This window comes from Halichoerus grypus, chromosome 12 (assembly GCF_964656455.1).
Source record: "Halichoerus grypus chromosome 12, mHalGry1.hap1.1, whole genome shotgun sequence".
NCBI classification, from domain to species: domain Eukaryota; kingdom Metazoa; phylum Chordata; class Mammalia; order Carnivora; family Phocidae; genus Halichoerus; species Halichoerus grypus.
This window is the reverse complement of record NC_135723.1, coordinates 82,545,234-82,565,388: the sequence shown is the minus strand read 5'-3', so window position 1 is coordinate 82,565,388 and position 20,155 is coordinate 82,545,234. Positions and strand designations below refer to the sequence as shown.

The 20,155-nt window shown below is 36.3% G+C and overlaps 1 protein-coding gene across 5 annotated transcripts in view; it reads left to right on the top strand.

The window, feature by feature from the left end:
* Positions 1-20,155, top strand: part of ZNF800 (zinc finger protein 800) — a 48,798-nt gene that overhangs the window by 20,857 nt on the left and 7,786 nt on the right. For 2 of the 5 annotated variants that reach the window (XM_036095997.2, XM_078059535.1), the window contains exon 6: positions 14-1,794. The exons of the other annotated variants lie outside the window; for them this stretch is intronic. In XM_036095997.2, coding sequence (XP_035951890.1) covers position 14 — 1 coding nt within the window. In that variant the 3' untranslated portion in view covers positions 15-1,794. Of the gene's footprint in view, positions 1-13; positions 1,795-20,155 lie in introns of those variants that run through there. 5 annotated transcript variants of the gene reach the window in all.

Sequence of the window (20,155 nt, the reverse complement as noted above, 5' to 3'; positions counted from 1 at the left end):
CATTTCTCCTCAGATAACTTCAAGTGATGTACGAAAAGGTTTGGAGTTCATTTTTGTGGAAAGACTTTAAATTGGTGTTAGAACCACTAAACGTCTTCAAATGGTACTATGAGAAAAAAAAGGAAAAACAATTTCATAAATATTCGACTGTAACTGCTGTTTTCTGACTAAAATAATAACCATCTAACCACTTGTTTCTAAGGCACTGCCTCTCCCAGCACTTTCAAGTAGCTGTGACATTACCTATTGTCATCACAGTCCATCAGCTAACCACCCTTGACCTTGTGCATTTGGTCTACAGTTTCTACAAAAACGTTGCAAAGTTTGTTTTCCAAACAATTTGTTGATTAAAGCGATCAACAACCTGAAGAATATATATCACCACTGGTGATTTTTAATTGACAAAAAGACTATATATTAGTGATTTTAGTTTTGTTTCACTTTATTTGGCAAAATTTTCATCTGGATTGTACAGATATATTTCCTAGTGAGTGTATGTTAGGACCAAAAGAGAAATTAGTATCAACATATTATAAATATTTAGCCTACTAAATATTTGTAATTATTCTTACATTCATTTATTTCTAACTTGTTCTCCAGCACTTAAATGTTTGAAAGTTTCATTCTAAAATATATACTGCAGGAAAGTTCCAGTTCATTTTCATCCATGGATCATTACCCTTTTTATTTGTAAACATCTGAGGTTTTTATGAAAATTAAACATTCCCCTTTTTTTCTTTAAATTTTATACAAAGCACTTTAATAATAGATGCAACTTAATTTTTCAGTTTCTTTTTTTTTTTAAGACTACACATTTACTAATGTTAATATGAAGGTAGTAAATAGCTTACTGATATTTTATGGATGCAGACAATCCATGCACAACGACTTATGATATTAGTTTGTTTCTTTAAATATTGCTAAAAAAGGAAGATGGGAGTGAAACCCTGAATTTTGTCTCCCAAGTAAAATCTTAAATGACTACTTTAGATGATATTTGATTCCTACTGTAAAATTTGGAAAATAATGAATTCTTGTCCATTTTTGTAATCAAGATTTTAGGAAAAACAGAAGTACATCTATCTTTATGAAATATTGGGCAGGTTTTTGTGTATCAATATTTTGTACTTTTTAGGGAATATTTTATTTTTTAGTAATTTTTTCAAATTATAATTTTAAAAGGTACAGCAGAGAATATACCATGTTTTTATATAGGTTCACACCTGTACTTAGGAGGGACCCTGTCCATCTATATACTTTTTGTATAAAATTTTAAAATGTTGAAGATCCACAAGGTCATAATAAAATGCTTCTATAGCTAGAAAAACATTTACCCTTCCCAGTGCTTTGCACTAAAATATACTGTGAAAGGAAAGTAGAAAGACTGTAACTGTTGCTGGAAATGTTCTATATTGAATGTACATGCTCTTGTTGGAAAAATGTACTATATGTGATGGAAATAAACCAGACTCAAAGTTATTTCAGCTAAATGTGCTTCAACAAAGGTGCATTGGTTGAAACTTAAATGTTTTATCAAATTTAAGTTTATTCAGTGACTATGAGCAGCTACACTTGAATTTTACCCTGATAGTTTTATTTTTAAGAATTAGAGTGATAATTTCTCTTTAATTTAAAAACAGATTTACTTTTCCACATATGGAAAACTTGTACTTATAGATCTAACTTTAATGATTAATAGCATAATATATTTAGGGAACTAAATGTGTAGGTGGTATTTCATTTATAAACCATCTTCATTAGTTGCACATTATTAAATCTGTATGTTTGACTTTTGCAAGGTGTTATCTTTTATGCATTCTTACACACAAGACATATTCCAAAGATATTTTCCAGACTTAAGTGCCTACAACCAGTGAAAAGATACGAGTATTCCTAAAAAGCTGGGGGTGGCTCTTTGCTGTAGCCTCTCATCTGCATGTCAGCCTCTTGCTCTCTACTTTACTTTTTAAATACTGTAGGGAAAAAAAGAAAAATAGCCTGATGTGGGTGGAGGGGAGCCCAATTGCTAGAGTTCCTTTACTGCAGCTCACGTATTTCCACAGTACCATTCACAGTTTGTCTCCTCTGTCATAACTCTAGGGCCACAGAGTGGGAATTTAGAAGGCAGTATTGAGGATCCCAAGGACTGTCAAAAGGTTTCATCTGGGTCATAGAGGAAAAAATAGCACTATGTCAGGATGTGTCTGTCTAATTTAGAATTGCCTGGAGAGAGTAGGAATATTTTATCATAGTAGACAAATTAATGGATTATGGCAGACAAGAGTTAGAGGCTAAACCAGGACAAGTTTAGAAAGGTAGGATGAACAAGTAAGAAGTTACTAGAAATTCTATTTCTAGAAATTCCTATTTCTTTCTGGTCTTCATCCTTACTTTTTGGTTTTATTTTGACTCATGAGCTCTGTCTTCTCAGAGGGCTTAGGCCTGAGGCTCTTAAGGTTTTATATTAAAACCTATTTCGAGCTACAAATTATATCTACCTTTGTTATTTGATCAATTAAGTTTTCCTATAGAATTCAACTCATCTTGTTTCCTGAGATACCTTCCACACCTAAGTGCAGTGGAAGAGGAGAAACAATAAAAAGTATGGCTTGCATTTCAACTTCATAAGTTTGGATAGTGCAAGGGAGAGCTGCATGGCTGACACTGGGCAAGTGTTCAGTAGAACTTAGAGATATACCTTGAATGCATAATAACCTTTTTTGTTGTTGTTTTGTTCATGTCTCTCTTTTTTCCCCTCTTTCCTCCCTACTTCAGGAAGAAAAGTTTCTTCTTGAAGAATATATATATTCTTGCAGAATATATAAATTACCCATCCTTAATTTTTGGCCTACTTTTGTAGATAGCTAAGTTTTTGGTCGACACAGATTGCTGGTATTATTGAAAAGTCCCCCCCCCCCCTTTTTTTTTTAGGAATATGTAATACTGCTTTATGATCTATAGGCTCTTCTACTCAGTTTGCTTTAAAGAGCCTATGGATGCAGTAGCAGGGAATTTTGTGGTTTTGCTATGGTTTTAGACTGTGGGTATGGACAGAGGAGTTTCTCAATAGGTGTTATGGCAAGAAGGTATGGAGGTAGAGAGAGGCATGAGTGGGTATCATTTCCTGTTGTGAAGTTGCGAAAGATCTTTTCAAATAACATGACCACTGAAAAATGCTTCTTAAACTTTAGAAATTAGATTTCCAGGTTTCCTGGAAATATTCTACATCCGTACTTAGGAGTTTTAGAAGCTACCTTTTTAATGGAATCTGAAGATTACCAGGATTATGATTTAGCTGTGGCTCTCATAGTCAATCAGAAGCTGAGCTCCAAGATATGGGCAGTATGATGTTGGCTCTTCTGTTGGACAAAATCCTTCTGTACCCTGTGCTATTTTTTCCTTCTTCTCTGACTTTAAAAAGCTAACAGAAACCTCAGGATTGGAAAGGAGTAAGGATCAGCAATCTTAAGAATGGCTATTACTTGTTTGGTTTCTAAGACATTAGGCGCATGATAGAATGCTACTCACCTGCAGTTATTTTGGCTTTTCTAACTTTGAACTTCATTCCTCCTCTCTCTTAGAATTTGTTTCTGTACCATTTTACCCTGAGTTGTCTTTTGAATTTCTGGCTCTTTCCTTTTTTCTCTTCTGGTTAATTAACAGATCATTAGTACCAAGATAGCCAAAATGTTTTGAGAAGGTAAGAGGGTAGAAAGTCAGCTCATTTCTTCCTGAATCTTTATCACTCTAAATTCTATTTGTGGGGTTTATTATTTATTTTTGAACTGCTTCTTCTGCATGTATTCACTACTACCACACCACAAGCAGAGGGGAACTTAATGACGACCATAGTTGTGTCTGGTTGGGAAAATGCCCAAAGTTGGAGGTTTTGCTGTTTGTGTCCACTCAGCAGAGTTAATTTGCTTGATTGTATTTGAAGTCAGGGACTGTGTCTTGATAATTTTGTTTAGTGCCTAGCACATTTTCATGTATACCCAGGCACTTCAAATAAAAACTTGATAATGATATTAAAGTAAATGATAGCCTTTTCCATCTTAAAATTGTGCTGTCGTATACTTTGAGACTTTGGGTCTTAATTTCATAAACTTTTATTACCTCCATGTTGATTTTACTTACTTTAGAAAATGCAATCAGTACTAAAATGAGAGTTTGTCATAATAAACAGAACTCTTAGTATTAGATAGTAATAATGAACATTCATGGAGTGCTTACTGTATGCCAAGCTCTCTGCTAATCCTTTCCATGCATAATGCCCCTCGTCTACCGAGAAGATCCACCAGTAAAATCCGCCAATAAGAACTGTTACTTCATTATCTCTGTTTTATAGAATAGGAAGTTGAAGCTTAGAGAAGTTCAGTGATTTACTTAAGATCACTTAGCTAGTAAATTACAGAATTGAGACTTGACACTAGATCTGACTACAAAGCATGTGCTCTTAATCAGTGGACGTTACTTTTTTTTTTTTGCACATTTTACCATTTGCAAAGCACATTCGCTATATTACCTTATTGGCAGCTTGGTGTAATGATCTGGAGCTAGTTGGTGAAATTTTTGACCCACACATTATTTCCTGTGTGACTGTACAAGTTACTTAAACATTCTGTGCCCTAGTTACCTCACCTATGAAAGGGGATAATATTTACCTCATAGGGTTCTGAGGATAAAATGAAAAGTACATGTAAAATATTTAGAATAGTGTTTGGCATGTTACAATAAATGTTAGATATGGTTACTGTAAGTGATTTTCATGGCATTTTAAAATGTGTAATTTTTTTTATTACCACTTAAAGTTTAATTGAAAGGGGTGCATTAGAAGAGAGAACTTTATTGTTACACATCAGATTTTAACTGCTGCTGTGTATTTAATTGGGGCAATGAAGACACCTGTTTTATTATTTGCTGTCAATTTTCTTCTGATCAGGTATTACTAGTTTACCATTCTTACTCACATTTTTCATTTATCTTGAAAAAGGTATTAGGTAGTTGTAAGCACATTCATTTTGAGTTAGGCTTTATTTTTATGGTTACTTCCCAGAACAACCCCTCTGTCTTAAAATTCTCATTAGTATCTTCCCTATCACACGAATATTTTATTTTTGGTCATGTGCAGAATATTGACATGGAACAAATATAAACTGAGTAACATAGCTGAAATGTTTCTATAAAACAAAAGTGTATGTGCAGTACTATTTGAAAGAAAGCTTCAGTTATGGAACTAGTGGATTCTTAGGGAAAGCATGATTTGGGCCAGGTCAGGAATTTCGTTGGTAAATGTGTCATGAAGAGATAAGAAATGGTACTTTTTCAAGAGTCTTGCCACTGGTAGTCATTAGTGGCAGTATTCCAGATTTCAGCTGAGGCCCAAGTACTGTTAGCTTATCTGCTGAGAGGTTTTACCCACACACCTGACTGTTCTTGATTTTGCTTTTTTAACAATAAGATAATAAAAATTTTAGTATTGGGACGCCTGGGTGGCTCAGTCAGTTAAGCGGCTGCCTTCAGCTCAGGTCATGATCCCAGTGCTCTGGGATCGAGTCCCTCATCGGGCTCCTTGCTCAGCAGGGAGCCTGCTTCTCCCTCTGCCTGCAGCTACCCCTGCTTGTACTCTCGCTCACTCTCTCTCGCCCACACTCTCTCTCTCTAACAAATAAATAAATAAAATCTTTAAAAAACAAACAAAATTTTAGTATTTAAGGACTTGTATAATTTGCAACATCAGAGAGCCTTTGTCCCTAGGTTTGGATGAACCTTCATATTCTGAACTTCAGATCAAGTGCTGGGCTTCCAACACCTGTGTTGTGTGGCTTTTTAGTGATTTTGATACTCAAATACTTGTGCCAGGTATCTGGAGCATATTCCTGTCGCACGAAACACTATAATGTTTAAGGAATAGAATGATGTGCTTGAAAAAACAGCCCAACCAAAATAAACCAAAAAAACCCTCACCCTGAATGCTTGAGCAATAATAACTTGCAACCTATCTGGGTGTCCCTGCTTTATATAATCTATCTGGGTGTCCCTGCTTTATATAATCTCATAACATTTTCAATACAAGAGTGTGTAATGATGTTATGTCCAAAGGAAAAGTTATTACACCAAAATGAACCCCAAGTGCATGGAACTGTTTTTACAACTCAGGTTTTGAATATTGGTTTTTAATCTCTTCTATCTGTGGGATTATCCTGAAAATAAATTAGCTCTGAGAAATGGAACTGTGGCTTTTAGTCAGACTTTCTTTCTAAGCTGTGCAAAAGTATTTTTTAAAGTAGCTGAGACTCTTGCATAGATTGGTGCTTTGGTAGACCTGAACCCCAAAATACCTGTTAGTTGTGACTGGTAGCACTTATTTTGAATAGAAAGGAAAAGTCAGGAATACTTTTCTTCTAAGAAAAAAATAGTGAAGACTAGGAAAATACTGTGTGCACAAGTGATTGGATTATATGAAAAAAATTATACTTTTAGGGAAATGATTTTTATGTAGTTTTCTTGAATTTTTGACATATAAGTTAGGGGCGTTTTGTATAAGTTTCTCTAGGGGAGTGGCTTTGTCACTTTCAAGCCTTTTGATCATTAGATATTTTTAGAATTCCTTGGAATTAAATGTGTTGGGCATTTGTAGATGGTTGAGACTTTCTGAGCTTCATTCTCCTTTCCTTTGAGTGAACAGGCTTCGAGGTGATAAGATACGCTAATGGGATTATCATAAAGATAGGCAAGAACACACTTAGTGAAATTTATGAGTAATTTTCAGTATATCCTCAAGTTAAACTTTTTTCAAAACATTCTCATGTTTTTCCAATTTGTCCTTTCTTTGCTTGGCCATCTTGACTAGCCAACTGTTGTTTCTTGTGATATGAGAGAACAAAATCACTTATTTGCCATAAAATTCGGACACAAACAGAACATTGCACATACAAGAGGAGGAGATGGTTTTGTTTCCTGTAACTTCCCTGGATCGCTTCTTAATCTCTTAAGTGCACAATTGTAATGATAGGAATTGTTAAATTTTAGGGTTGAAGATGTTTCTTTGAAGGCCCTTTTTTTCTAAAACAGTTAACTAGAGCTAAGTAACCGTGTCTTCAAATCACAGATGCTACAAGATGGAAATAAGACCCACAATGCTTGAATTACTACCCACCACCCAGTTTGCCTTGTCATCTAACTGCAGGTGTGTGAGTGCATGTGCACTCATATGTAAAAATATTGTACAACACTTTTTTTTTTTTTTTTTTTGGTTGCAGGCAAGACAGAGTTTTACTTGGTCTGTAGCTAGTAATGAGAAGTTTATTAGATAGCTTTATGTGGGGAAATAAGGGAGATTGAAGTGGCCAGACCTTATGTACAAACTGGCTTCACCATACAGATTTCAACTAGGTCTTAATAGAAACTGGAAAAAAATGAATGCAATTCTAGTGACTGGGTGTGGCCCTCTTAGCAGCAGAAGTATTACTTCCGTGCTGCTATTGGCCCTTTGCAGATTCTGCTTTTACTTTTTATTTTTAAAATAATCACCTCATTCTGTATCTTCTCTGTATGGCTATAACTGCCTCATTACTTCTGCTGCCTGCCTTCTCTGTTTTTCAGCTGACTTTCCCTCTGTGTAGCCTGAGTTCAGACTCCTGTAAGAGAAAATCTGATTGGTTGAGTTAGATACATTTCTTCTTGGGCAGATCTCCCATGCCAGGCCCCTATAGGTTGTTGGCCATAAGTTGCTCTTCATAGATTGGCTGCTCTTGGGATATGTGCTGTCCCTTACTCCTGTCATTGGTGATCTTGGTGGAAGTCAGTGACATAAAACATGTCCGTGGACCCAATAAAAGGCATCTTGGTGGGAATCTTTTAGAAGAGGGATCTGGATAGTCCTAGGGTGCCTGGGTGGCTCAGTTGGTTAAGCAACTGCCTTCGGCTCAGGTCATGATCCTGGAGTCCCGGGATCGAGTCCTGTATCCGGCTCCCTGCTCAGCAGGGAGTCTGCTTCTCCCTCTGACCCTCCCCCCTCTCATGCTCTATCTCATTCTCTCTCTCAAATAAATAAATAAATAAAATCTTTTAAAAAAAAAAAAAAAAGAGAGGGATCTGGATAGTCCTAGAATGTAATCATATTTCTAGTACACATGATTTTCTTCCATTTTAATGGTGATATAATTAGATAAAGGGGATTAAGAGTACACTTACTGTGATGAGTGCTGCATAATATATAGAATTGAGTCATATTGTACACCTGAAACTACATAGAACACTGTATGTTAATTATACTACAATTAAGAAAAAAAAGAGTTGGTAGGTACCAGATTCATGGTGTGAATCTATTTTGCTCTGGAAAAAAAAAAAACAAACCCACCCAAAACCCCAAAAAGGTGATAGAATTAAAGGTAACCTGGGGGTTTAACTTGTATGTCATACAGCACCAGTCCTTTCCATACTGGGAAAATGTGGGAAAGAGTTTTCTGATCAGCGTCTGCAGTTCCTTTTCTGAACTGACTGGTGGTGTTTCCATCTTTGGCTTTGCAGATTGATATAGCCTGAAGTTTTCACTCAGAAAGAACCATTACATCTCCTGTAACAGCACTTTAGGCCATTCTGTCAGTTGCGGCCGCTTTCCAGACACCTCCACCTCCAGTTATGCTGCACAGTTTGAGTTGGTGATTTAGTGAATCCTTAATGTATTGCTTCTGCTTTTCCACTTGTATTTTCCATATTTGGGTTCACTTTGCAATAGCTGTTTTATATCCTTTCGTTCATTCCTTCAATGACACGTACTACTGAGTGTCCATCATGTGCCTGGCACTATTCCATTCTTTGGGGAATCAGAATCATACAGTGATTAAGGCATGGATTTTTAAGAATCATGCAAATCTGAGTTCAAGTCTGGCTCCTTAATTCCCTAGTTACTTAATCTTTCTAAACTTCAGTTTTCTTGTCTGTAAAATGATAATATTAGAGACTACCTTATAGGTAGTTTTTTTTGTGGGAAGTTATACAAATTTAGTGATATATTGTATATAATATAGTTAGCACAATGCCTCGCTCAAGTAAGAGCTCAATAAATATGCATTATTACTGTTGTAGGAATCACTAAAATTGTTATCAATTTGCTGCTGAAATACTTTCTAGCACTTAGTTTCTGGTTATCTTGCTTTGTCATTTGCAGTTCGTTGCCTTTTTGTTGGCATTAATCCAACCGTTTAATGAAAAGTCAGATGTAACATCGTGATAAAGCCAAGATACACAGCAGTTTATTAAGTTAGAACATATTATTTTATGGGTCTTTAATCTGCCATTTCTGATAGCACCTTTTGCTGATTGTTGAAGAATTTGTTGAACTTTTCATATAATTTTGCTTTGTGGTTAATGTCTTATAGAAGCATGTATAGTTTGAGTAGCAAAACTCAAAGCAGCTTTCGGTTTTATTCTTTTGTTGTAAACATTGGCTGTGGGTACATGAACATACTCTTGAGTTTATAAGCAAGAATCGTATCTTCTCTTTGTGCCTCACAGTGTACCTGGCATAAAGCAGGTGCTAAGAGAATGTTGAGGGAAGGAAAAGGGGGAGGCAGGAACATTACATCAGTTATCTTCAGGCTTATCATTAGTCCACACTATATCTCAGCTTTTAAATTTTTCTTAACCATTACCTCATCTTCTGATCTATATAATTTCTCTACCTGTGAGTTCTTCTTTGTTTCTGTTGGCTTCTGTTGTCGGCCTTCTGTGTGTGAGCCTCTTAGCTTCTGTCATTGCTGCTCAGGAATGGTGACAGATTCAAACTCATGGGAGTGCTGTATTGGCTGTATAAGCTGTAAGTAATCTATAATCAATTGCACACTGTATGGGTGTACGTTTATTGATTTTTTTGGATAATTCCTTTAAAGGTTTACTTTAGTTTAATTCATACCTATCGAATTCTTTGAAGTGCAGCTCACATTTCACTTGCTGTTCCAACTCCCAGATCTAAACAAAAAGCCAGCAACTAATCGTTGATTGCTTCTTCTGTCATTTGTGTAATCGTAGGAATTGGAATTGATTAATTAGTTCATTTGTTTAATTCTCACATTGCCTACTTCAGAACTTTTGCACCATCCTTAAAACCCCCAACTGTGTTTTTGGTTCCTTAATAAGCGCCGTAGCCTGTATCATGGCAAAAGGTAGAGGACATTTCTTTATGTTCCCCTTCTGCATCACAATTATTTTTTGTCTTCTCTTCCTGCTTTGGTTCTTTACAGAAAGAACTGTTCTTCTTTTCCAAGTCCAACACTTACACCCTCACCGATCTTTTTCCCCAAGACCTTCCTCCAACAACCCTCCTCTGTTTCCCCCTCCCCATCTTCTTCCTTTCCACAAGCTTCTCCCCCTCAGCTCACAAACATGCTCAAATTCCTTTCAGCCAGAAAGTAAATTTTGCCTCCGTACTATCTTCTATCTAGTTACTGCCATCTGTTCCTCCTTCCTTTCACTGTCAAGCTTCCATGTGCTTTCTTACTGCTCTGTTTTAGCACTAATTTCACTGTAACTGTCTATTTCCTTGTCTTCTTTCTCCTTTAGACTGTAAAGCTCTTAGATCTGTGTCTTGATCACCATTGATTGCTCAGGGCCTAGGATGTTTCCTGCTACACAGTAGGCATTCAATAAACACTTGTTGAATGAACGAACAATTTGGTGTCATTCCTATAACCCTTCACTTGTGAACCATTGGCAATTTTTTTCTACCCCTACATTTCTATTAAAAGTTTACTTGAAGGGCATCAGTGGCCACATAAATGCTAAGTCTTGTGGCTTCTTGACCTCTTCATGGCCAATAGTGCTTACAAATTTACTTTTCCCAGACTTTTATGGTCACTTATAACTGGGTCACCTTGGGCTAGTCTCAGCATGGTATTGCATCCAAAAAAAATTGGGCCCAAGATTCTTTGGAAAATAATGCATGTATTTTCTATTTTACAGAAATTTTCAAAGGAGATTAAAGGGTACAATTACATAAAGTTTAGTAAACTTCATACAAGTTACTTTACCCATCTCTCTTCCCACATCCTCATATAACCTGGCAGCTTCTTCTAGTCTCTTCTGTAACATTTCCCCCAAAACCTTTTGTAAAGTTTTTACCAAAAATCCCTTGTTCACTTTCCCATCTTACTTTCTTCTAAGAATAACATTTTCCAGTTTAAATCACTTTAGCCTCTCAGCTTCTTCCAGTCCTTTTCTATATCCATTATCTTGCTTAGCATTCCAAAAGTCTAGAACGTTCTCTTGATTTCATCGGTTTGCCCTTACCAACTTTCTTTGCATGATTTTACCAAATCTTGAAGCTTTAGATCAGACACTATGTCCTTCAGTGAGTATTTCCTGACTTCCTAGGTTTGGCTAGGTTTCCCCCTTGTATGTTTCTATAGTGCCCCATCAATAACTATATTGAAATGATCTATTTGTGCCTCTTCCTTCGGCTATAAGCATCTTCAGGGTAGGGCTTCTATCTTTTCTTTATGCCCCCAGCATCTATCATAGCACCTGGAACATGGTGGATGTTGATAAATATTTACTGAACGGATGCTCCTGTGAACTCTGATTCTTTCTCTCTTGCCACTGTTACTAGGCCTTTAGATATGGATTGAAGTTTCCTTAGTCTTTTTTTCTTTTTTTTTATACTGTCTCAGTGATCCTTCACTTCCAAAGTATCAGTTATCACTTCAGTGAAGATGACCTCAGACCTATTTTCTAGCCTGGCTATTCTCCTGATTATAAGATCATTTGTTTTCAAAGTTGCATGTCATACATCTCTGGATGGATGTTTCTCTAGGATCTTAAATGCAACAAAAACTCAGTAAACTAAACATATTATCTTCACTTTAAACTTGTTCCTTCTTTATGTGTTCCCTGTCTCAGTTATTCATACTCCTGCCCTCCCAGTTGCCTAGACTAATTAGAATCATAGGAAATACCTTGACTTCTTTTTTTCTCTCTTATACTCTTCGTCTAATCAGTGATCAATGCCTGTCCATCCTGCCTTTGAATGTTTTTTACATTTGGCTCTTGCCATCTCCATGTTTAGTAGTTTAATTTGGACTCTTATCTTGTACCTACACTATTGCATTAGTCTTGTAACTGACCTCCTCTCTAATCTGCCTTCCATGCTGCTGTCAGAACTATCTTCCTAAAACACAGATCTGCTGTTACTGTCTGTTCATCACTTGACTGACTTATTCTCATGTCTTGGCTTAATTGTCACTTCTGAATAAAGACAACCTAGGGTCACCTGAGTGGCTCAGTCGGTTAAGCATCTGCCTTCAGCTCAGGTCATGATCCCAGGACATGGTCCCAGGTTCCTGGGATCGAGTCCTGCGTCAGGCTCCCTGCTCAGTGGGGAGCCTGCTTCTCCCTCTCCCTCTCTTTCTTGGCTCTCACTCTCTATCTCAAATAAATAAATAAAATCTTAAAAAAAAAAAAAGACAACCTAAAGTATGTCTTCCTTGTAGTTCTGTTTCATATTCCTTTCCTTCTTGTCATCTAATACAATTTGTAATTATGCTTATATTTGTCCACTGATTTGTTTAATGCCTGTCTTCCCACTGGAGAGATTTATGTAAGAGACGAGGAGAGTTATGTAGGCCCTGTGCCTAGCACAGTGCTTGGGACATAGTTATGCTTTGAAAATAGATGTTGAATGAGTGGATGGATGGTAGCTTATCAGTATAGGCAGACAGGAGATAGCAAAGGCAGAGAAGTTACAGGGTCCTAGACTCTTCCTACATTCTCAGAGACCTTGGTCTGTAGTTCTGGCTCTTCTATAATAGTAATGGGCTTCTCCCTTCTGTCTTTTGCATTTATTTCCACAAGGATGGGAGTCAACAGTTACATTACCCCACACTCACACTGATGCTGATGTGACTGCAGTTGATTTGGGGGCCATTGGGTGGTGGCAGCTAGATTTGTTTACCTATTATTGATAGGTGGTGCCCTAGACATGCAGGCAAACAGGTATTTGCTAGGTCAAGTTAACCCAGATTCCTTTTTAGCTTCTTGAGTGATGCAAGCCTTTATACCACATGTTAATTAAAGTGTTTATTACCTGTAGGACTAGTTGTATTTGAAATGAGCTATTTATTTGCCTTTTAAAGATTGAAGATTTCAATTTAACAAACTTTTATTGAATAGAAGCTGAAATAAATGGTTTAAAAATATTATGTAGGGATAGATCAGTGATAATAAGCAAATTAAACTTTGTTTGCCCCTGTGAAGCCTGCTCTGGTATCAAAAGTCAAAGAACTTGATGCGTTTTGTAGGTTGACTGGTTTCATCCATTCAGTAGGCATATTGAGCTCCTGCCTTGTGTGAGGCACTGAGTTAGGTGCTAGGGTTACAGAGATAAGAAACAGTTCCTTTTCTCAAGTATCGTAGAAGAAGAACATATTATAAGGATACACAGAAGTGGAATATTAAAGCACACTGAGGGGTTGGGGAAGGCTTTTCATAATTCTTAAATTTGTTCTTGAATTCAGTTTTGAAAGAGTTAGGTTAGAAAAACTTCCAAGTGGGTACAGAAACATGAGACCACGTGTAGACCAAGGGAAGGAATATGAGACAAAGTGATGGCCAAATCAAGAAAGAAAGATCTTTTGTACCAACTAAGTAGTTTGAATCAAATTTTGAAGATTAGGGGTAGCTGTTGAAGGATTTGAAGCAGGGGTATATGATAGCATTGAGGAGACTGAATTGGGGTGGAGAGTAAGATTTGTGGTGGGGAAATCAAATAGAAGCCAGTTTCAGAAATCTAAGTAGGAAGTGATAAGGGCCTACATTTAGGTAAGGCAATGAAACTGTGGAGACAGGTATGGATATTATAATTATTTTGGAAGTGGAATTTTCCAGGCAGTGGAGATGAATAAGGAATTGAATATGATTGCCAGGTTTGAAAATTTTGGTTGGGCAGGTGGGTTACACCATTCTTCAAGGTAGAAACACAGGAGGAGGAACACTTTTCTGGGGGGAAATGTTGAATTAAAGTTTAGATGTGTTGAATTTGAGGTGCTGATGGAACATCTCATTGGAGATGCTTAGTAGGACCAGTAGATACAGACTAGAGGGCAAGAGAGAGATTGTCCAGAGGCCTGAGATTTATGAGTCATTAGTGTATGTGTATTTTAAGCCCTAGGTTTTGAAGAGGTTACAAAGAAGAATAAATAGAGTCAGCATATCATACTACTCACATTCTTCTGGTTTATTGTGTAATTTAGGTCAGTGCCTTTCTATTTCAGTTTTGCATTTGGGAAATGATGTTTGGCTAGCACTGATTCTCCGGCTGCCCCACCCACTGCTACTTTCTGCTGCCATGTGAACAGTCTATAATGTAACATATATTTGATAATACTCTAAGAAGTGCTGGATAATTAAATTGTAATACTGTGAGGCAATGTGAACTAACCTGTGTTTTGTTTAGAGAGCTTTACAGAAATCTGTAAGACCTATTTTGAAAGATTAACTTTAGAAAGGAAATACCTTATTTTTAAAAATAAAACTACTAGTGTTACTAGAACAAGATCTGCTTGTTGAGTCCTATACCTTGGATATGTCCAGGATTTGTTTGTGATTTAGTTCCTTTTTCTTTCTTTCTTTCTTTCTTTCTTTCTTTCTTTCTTTCTTTCTTTCTTTCTTTCTTTCTTTCTTTCTTTCTTTCTTTCTCTTCCTTCCTTCCTTCCTTCCTTCCTTCCTTCCTTCCTTCCTTCCTTCCTTCCTTCCTTCCTTCCTTCCTTTCGAGAAGGGGAGAGAGAAAAGGGGCTCGGGGAGGGGCAGAAGGAGAGAGAGAGAAAGAATCTTAAGCAGGTTCCATGTCCAGTGCAAAGCCCAATGCGGGGCTCGATCTCACAACCCTGATATCATGACCTGAGCCAAAATCAAGAGTTGGACGCTTTACTGACTGCCACCCAGGTGTCCCTAGTCCCTATGCTTCTGATCAAGGCAGAAACTATTTCTGAAAACTAGGAGGAAGCCATCTCACTAAACTAATAGGATCTGACATAATCCATAGGATAAACTTAACTTAGTATCCACAGCCAGAATCTAAGGGGGAAAATATGCTATTAAACCTTGAACAGATGATTGAAGTATATTAATTTTACTTTTCCAAGCTGCACTTTTTGGATAGGTGAATATTTAAGGTAACAGTTAAAAATTAGGTCCTGCATTGTCATATATGTTCCTGTGGCCCTCACTGGTTTCTCCCAATTTCTTTTCCTTCCTTTCTGAATGAAGGTTTAGACCTTGCCATCTAGATAGCCACTAGAGCTCTCCACAGGTGGTTTTTGTGCCCTCAAAACTGACACGAAGCAGCCTGTTTACCCTGCCCAGGCCAATGGATACTGAGGAGGGTATGCAGAATGAGTTTTAAGAAGTCAGCCCTGCTTGGGATTGAAGTGAGTGACTTAATACTGAAAGCACAGGTCTGTATACCATTTGAGCTATCCAGCTGTTGATTAACTTTTCAAATCTGCCTTTAAAGGGAAGAATTCCTGGGAGACGATCTGTATCAAGTTTTAATAGAGTGAATTTTATGGATGAGTTATGACCCTTAAAAACTGAATTCAGTAATAGAAATGCTGACAGACTTGAACTAGAAGAGGACAGCTATATTATAGTCTTATAATCTGTAGTTAAATGAGAAAAGAAACCTTCAAAGTTTTCTGTTCTAGTGCTTTGAAAACAATTTCTTTTTCTTGTTATTTGAACTTTAAATTAATAATAGGCATTAGCATAAACCTAATATCCATGTCAAAATAACACAAGGCACATTGCTGTAGCACAGAATTATTTTAAATCATAAACTTGTTTCAAATCTTCTTTTCTAAATAAATTTGTTTTTAAACATATTTTCTTTCCTGGCAAGCCTCTATATACCCATTCTCACCTCAGTAAATCACTAAGACATTATTGAATAAAGGTAATTTATGTATTTAGGCACTTGGAGGATTGTAACAAAAATGAAGAGTGGAATAGAATTTTAGAATATATATTTTCTGCATTGAGGACTTCATTTGTTTAATAACCTTCTTTATATTTGTTGATATTCTTTCTTGCCCCATGCCAACATTTTAGAAATTTTGTTTAGGAATTTCTTACAAAATTTATCATGTTACAATAACACCCACAGATTTTTTATCCATAAGATAATGAATACCTTGAATTTATATTCTGTATTATGCCAAAATTTATTAAGTGGTTTAATATGCTTTTAGCTTTACTAGATCACTGAGAGATAGAGGGTGGCTTTTTGTTTTGACATTCTTTCTCATTTAGTAAAATCCACAGCACTCTATTACATCAACTAGACCCAGTTCACAGCCTTAATCAATAGAAAAGTAAAACTGGCACCTCTTGATTTCCTGGTTTTGTGTATCTTGGGTGGAGCTGACTCCTGAGTATGAAGGTTGTGATAGGAAATGATGCTAGGTACTTGCAAGAAAATACTGGAAGAGGCTTGCCAAACATCCTGTATGATTTGCTCATACCTCAGAGCCCTGCCCTATTAAAAGTTACATCTAGATGAATATTGATCTTGTATTTGAGCCTGTTCAGTCACTTTTGACATCATACGAGCCTGGCATCACTCCTCTGTAGTAGTCTGCGGAGGGAGTTTGGCAACCCAGTATTTGAAATTAATTTCCAACAGGTTTTGCAAAGTTACTATTTAAAATCAGACTGTGACTAAAACTAAATCCATCATTCTACTCCCAGCACTGACTTCCCTTGCTTACTTTATTCTGCCCATGCTACCACCACCATTTTGCTTCTCACGCAGATTTCAAAATCCTGTTTCTTTTATGAATCTGTTCTTGATAGCTCCAACCCCTGGTGATCTCTTCCTCGGATGAACTCACGACATTTACCTTACCACTTACTTTGCACTCTCATCCTTTGTGTTATTACTGCATTATTATTTAACTAGAATGTCCCCAAGATTAGACTCTAAGCCCGTTGAGGCCCAACAGTCTTTCTCTGCAGCATCATGAATAAATGGATCGCCAGGCCTCTTCCTCTTCTCCGTTCTCCAGATGTCAGTTTGGGTTTCTTTCTTTTCAGGGTCCTCTTCATGTTTTACTTTGGCCTAAACTTTCTATTTTTCTCCACTTGGCTACTCTGGTTCTCTTAGTATCTTGTGTTAGTGAAGATTATGAATGATTTTAGGAGATTCTTAGGCTAATTTTATGTGAATAGGGGGTGATTTTTCAGCCTTTTTTCCTATCTCAGGATCCATTTTTTAAACTCTGCTACAAAAATTCTACCCTTTTACAATTATTTTTAGTATTTATTCATTTATCAAAATATATTCTGGAAGTCTGTATTTTGGAAGCAATAGTTTAGATATATAAAAAAGGAGGATTAACCAGAAACAAAGAAGAGAAACACTGTTGAGTTGCCAAACATGAATTTTATTCCCAGACTCACTTTCTTGCTATGGTGCTTTTTTTTCCCTTATAGCCTCATGGGAACAGAGCAGGCAGAAATGCAAATAATTATAATATCGTGTTATATAAGTCACTGCAAAGTAAGGTCTTACAATTATTTTTTTTTTAGCCATTGGCATTTTGTATGTGCCATCTTTTGAGGCATAATTCTATTGAATTGCAGATGGGGACTCTAGAGATTTAGTAGAACCTCATTTTAAAGTGGAGAAAGTTGAGGTAAGTGATTGCACCAGGTCACACATGTAGTTAATAAAGAAGTCGGGAATAGAGGCCAGCTATCTCTTAAAGATTATCTTAGTAGGTAATAACCCATACATGTAAAAAAAATAAAACAGTACGATGAGGTGTTCTGTGAAAGGTAAGTTTTTTTCCTATCCCATCTCTCTATTCCCTCATTCTCTACCCCAGAGTCAAATTACCAGTTTCTGGGGCTTTCAAGAGCTGTTCTATGTATATATAAACATATAAATATATACATTCCCCTTGATGAAACTGGTAGCATGTTTGTATACACTCTTCTGTACCTTTTTTTTTTTTACTTTTTTTTTTTCCCTCACATAGCATATGTCTGAATTCTGTAGAACCCAGATATTTGTATTCTTTGGTCCATGAACTTTCATTTTACTATACTGTCTGTCATTTAAACAACCAGTTTTTGTTCATGTGAATGGACAAGTCTTAAATTATTCTTTGTTTCTAGTATATATTGAATTCCTCATGTGACCATAATGTAGTATTTCACATTACTTTCAGAAAGGAATCATGGTCATTGATTTATTTCATGATAAATGTTGAAGTTAAAAAAAATAAGTGAAATATATATAATAATTATTATTGCTAGTAACTTAAAATAGCTGATTAGGATATTTGCTTTTCCATTTGAGAAAGAAATGACAGGCAAAGTTTTCAGGAAAATGATTTACCTTTAGACTTGTGTAAAAATCTGTTTGGTATGTACAAAACAGTTTCTCAGTGCCAGTGAAAAGCAAAAGCAATGATGTTATAAATATCAAATCACAAATGTTTATTTTATAAATTCTTTTTTTTTAACATTTATTTATTTGACAGAGAGAGACACAGCAAGAGAGGGAACACAAGCAGGGGGAGGGGGGAGAGGGAGAAGCAGGCCTCCCGCCCAGCAGGGAGCCCGATGCGGGGCTCGATCCCAGGACCCTGGGATCATGACCTGAGCTGAAGGCAGACACTTAACGACTGAGCCACCCAGGCGCCCCTATTTTATAACTTTTTAATACCTTTTTTTAAAGATTTTATTTTTAAGTAATCTCTACACACAACATGGGGCTTGAACTCACAACTCCGAGATCAAGAGTCACATGCTCTACTGACTGAGCCAGTTAGGCTCCCCTATTTTCTAAATTTTTAAATCTCCAACCTCATATGCAAATAACATAATTTTTCATTTGTTTCTCAAAACAGATTGTAACTATGTGTTTTAATCTTCTTGATTAAAGGGAGCATGACTCATGATCATCTGTATAAAAATGTGTCCTTAATTTTGATCATTCTGGGTTTATTTTGGCTAACATATATGTATCATTGCAATTATGGCTTTATTTTTCAGAGATTAATGGGGCCTAAAGAACTGCACGATTTTATATCTTTTGGACCAAACTATATCACAAAAGGCAAATCCATTAAAAAAATATGTCCCATGCCAAATGTCCATGATAGGATTTATAGAGGTTAAGTATTTATATTTGAATTTTACTTTAGATGGACAGTAATCCTGTGTTCTCCCTAAGACAGCAGTATTTACTGAGTAATTCTGTTTGAAAATAGTATTAATTATCACTCCATTACTGATTGGAAAAAAGTTAATCATACTAAAAGTATATTTTCATAATACTTTCACAATAGTTAAAATTCAGTAGTAGAACAAATAAGATCGTATCTTTGAGGCTTATAGCTTTAGTGCAGCTTTTATGTATGTTATCCTCAACCTTGGACACAGGGTTCTACTGGTTCTTATTGCATTCTGACTCTGGGATTCTTGGTTTAAGACTTGAGAACTAGTCTTGTCAAAAACTGTGATAAGTCATGTTAGAACCTTGCTATATTTATAGGTCTCTCTCCTATGGAGATGTTATCAGAGAACAAAAACTGACAAAGCACCCCAAACAAAAACAAAACCCTTAAGTAACCATGTATTATGTGAAACACAGGAAATGTTTTGATATCTATTCTTTGGTGTAAGTTTGTATGTCCCAATTCTACTTATACTTGAATTTTTTTTTTTTGGTGTAGGTGACTAATTTAACAAGTGAAACAAATGCTTATTGGTGCCATTTAAAAAAAAAACAACCCAATCTTGAGCCTTCTCTGCTGTAAAAACTAAGCTCTAAATTCACAAGGTGGTGCCCTGGAGCCTGGAGAAACACTGTATTTTCTTCCTCCTTTTTCCATCATTTTCATTCCTAGTTGGTTCTTGTGTGTGTGTGTGTGTGTGTGTGTGCTGCATGCATGTGCACGTGTATGTGTTTATGTGTATTTGAAATCACATGGCATTGTAATTTGAAGATGGTGAACAAGACAGGGAGGGCAGGCTAGCCTCCCTGCCAGGCCTCACAGGTAACTGACATGGCCATTACTTTCCTTTTTTTTTTTTTTTTTTTTTTTTTAATTATTTTTATTTATTCATGAGAGACAGAGAGAGAGAGAGGCAG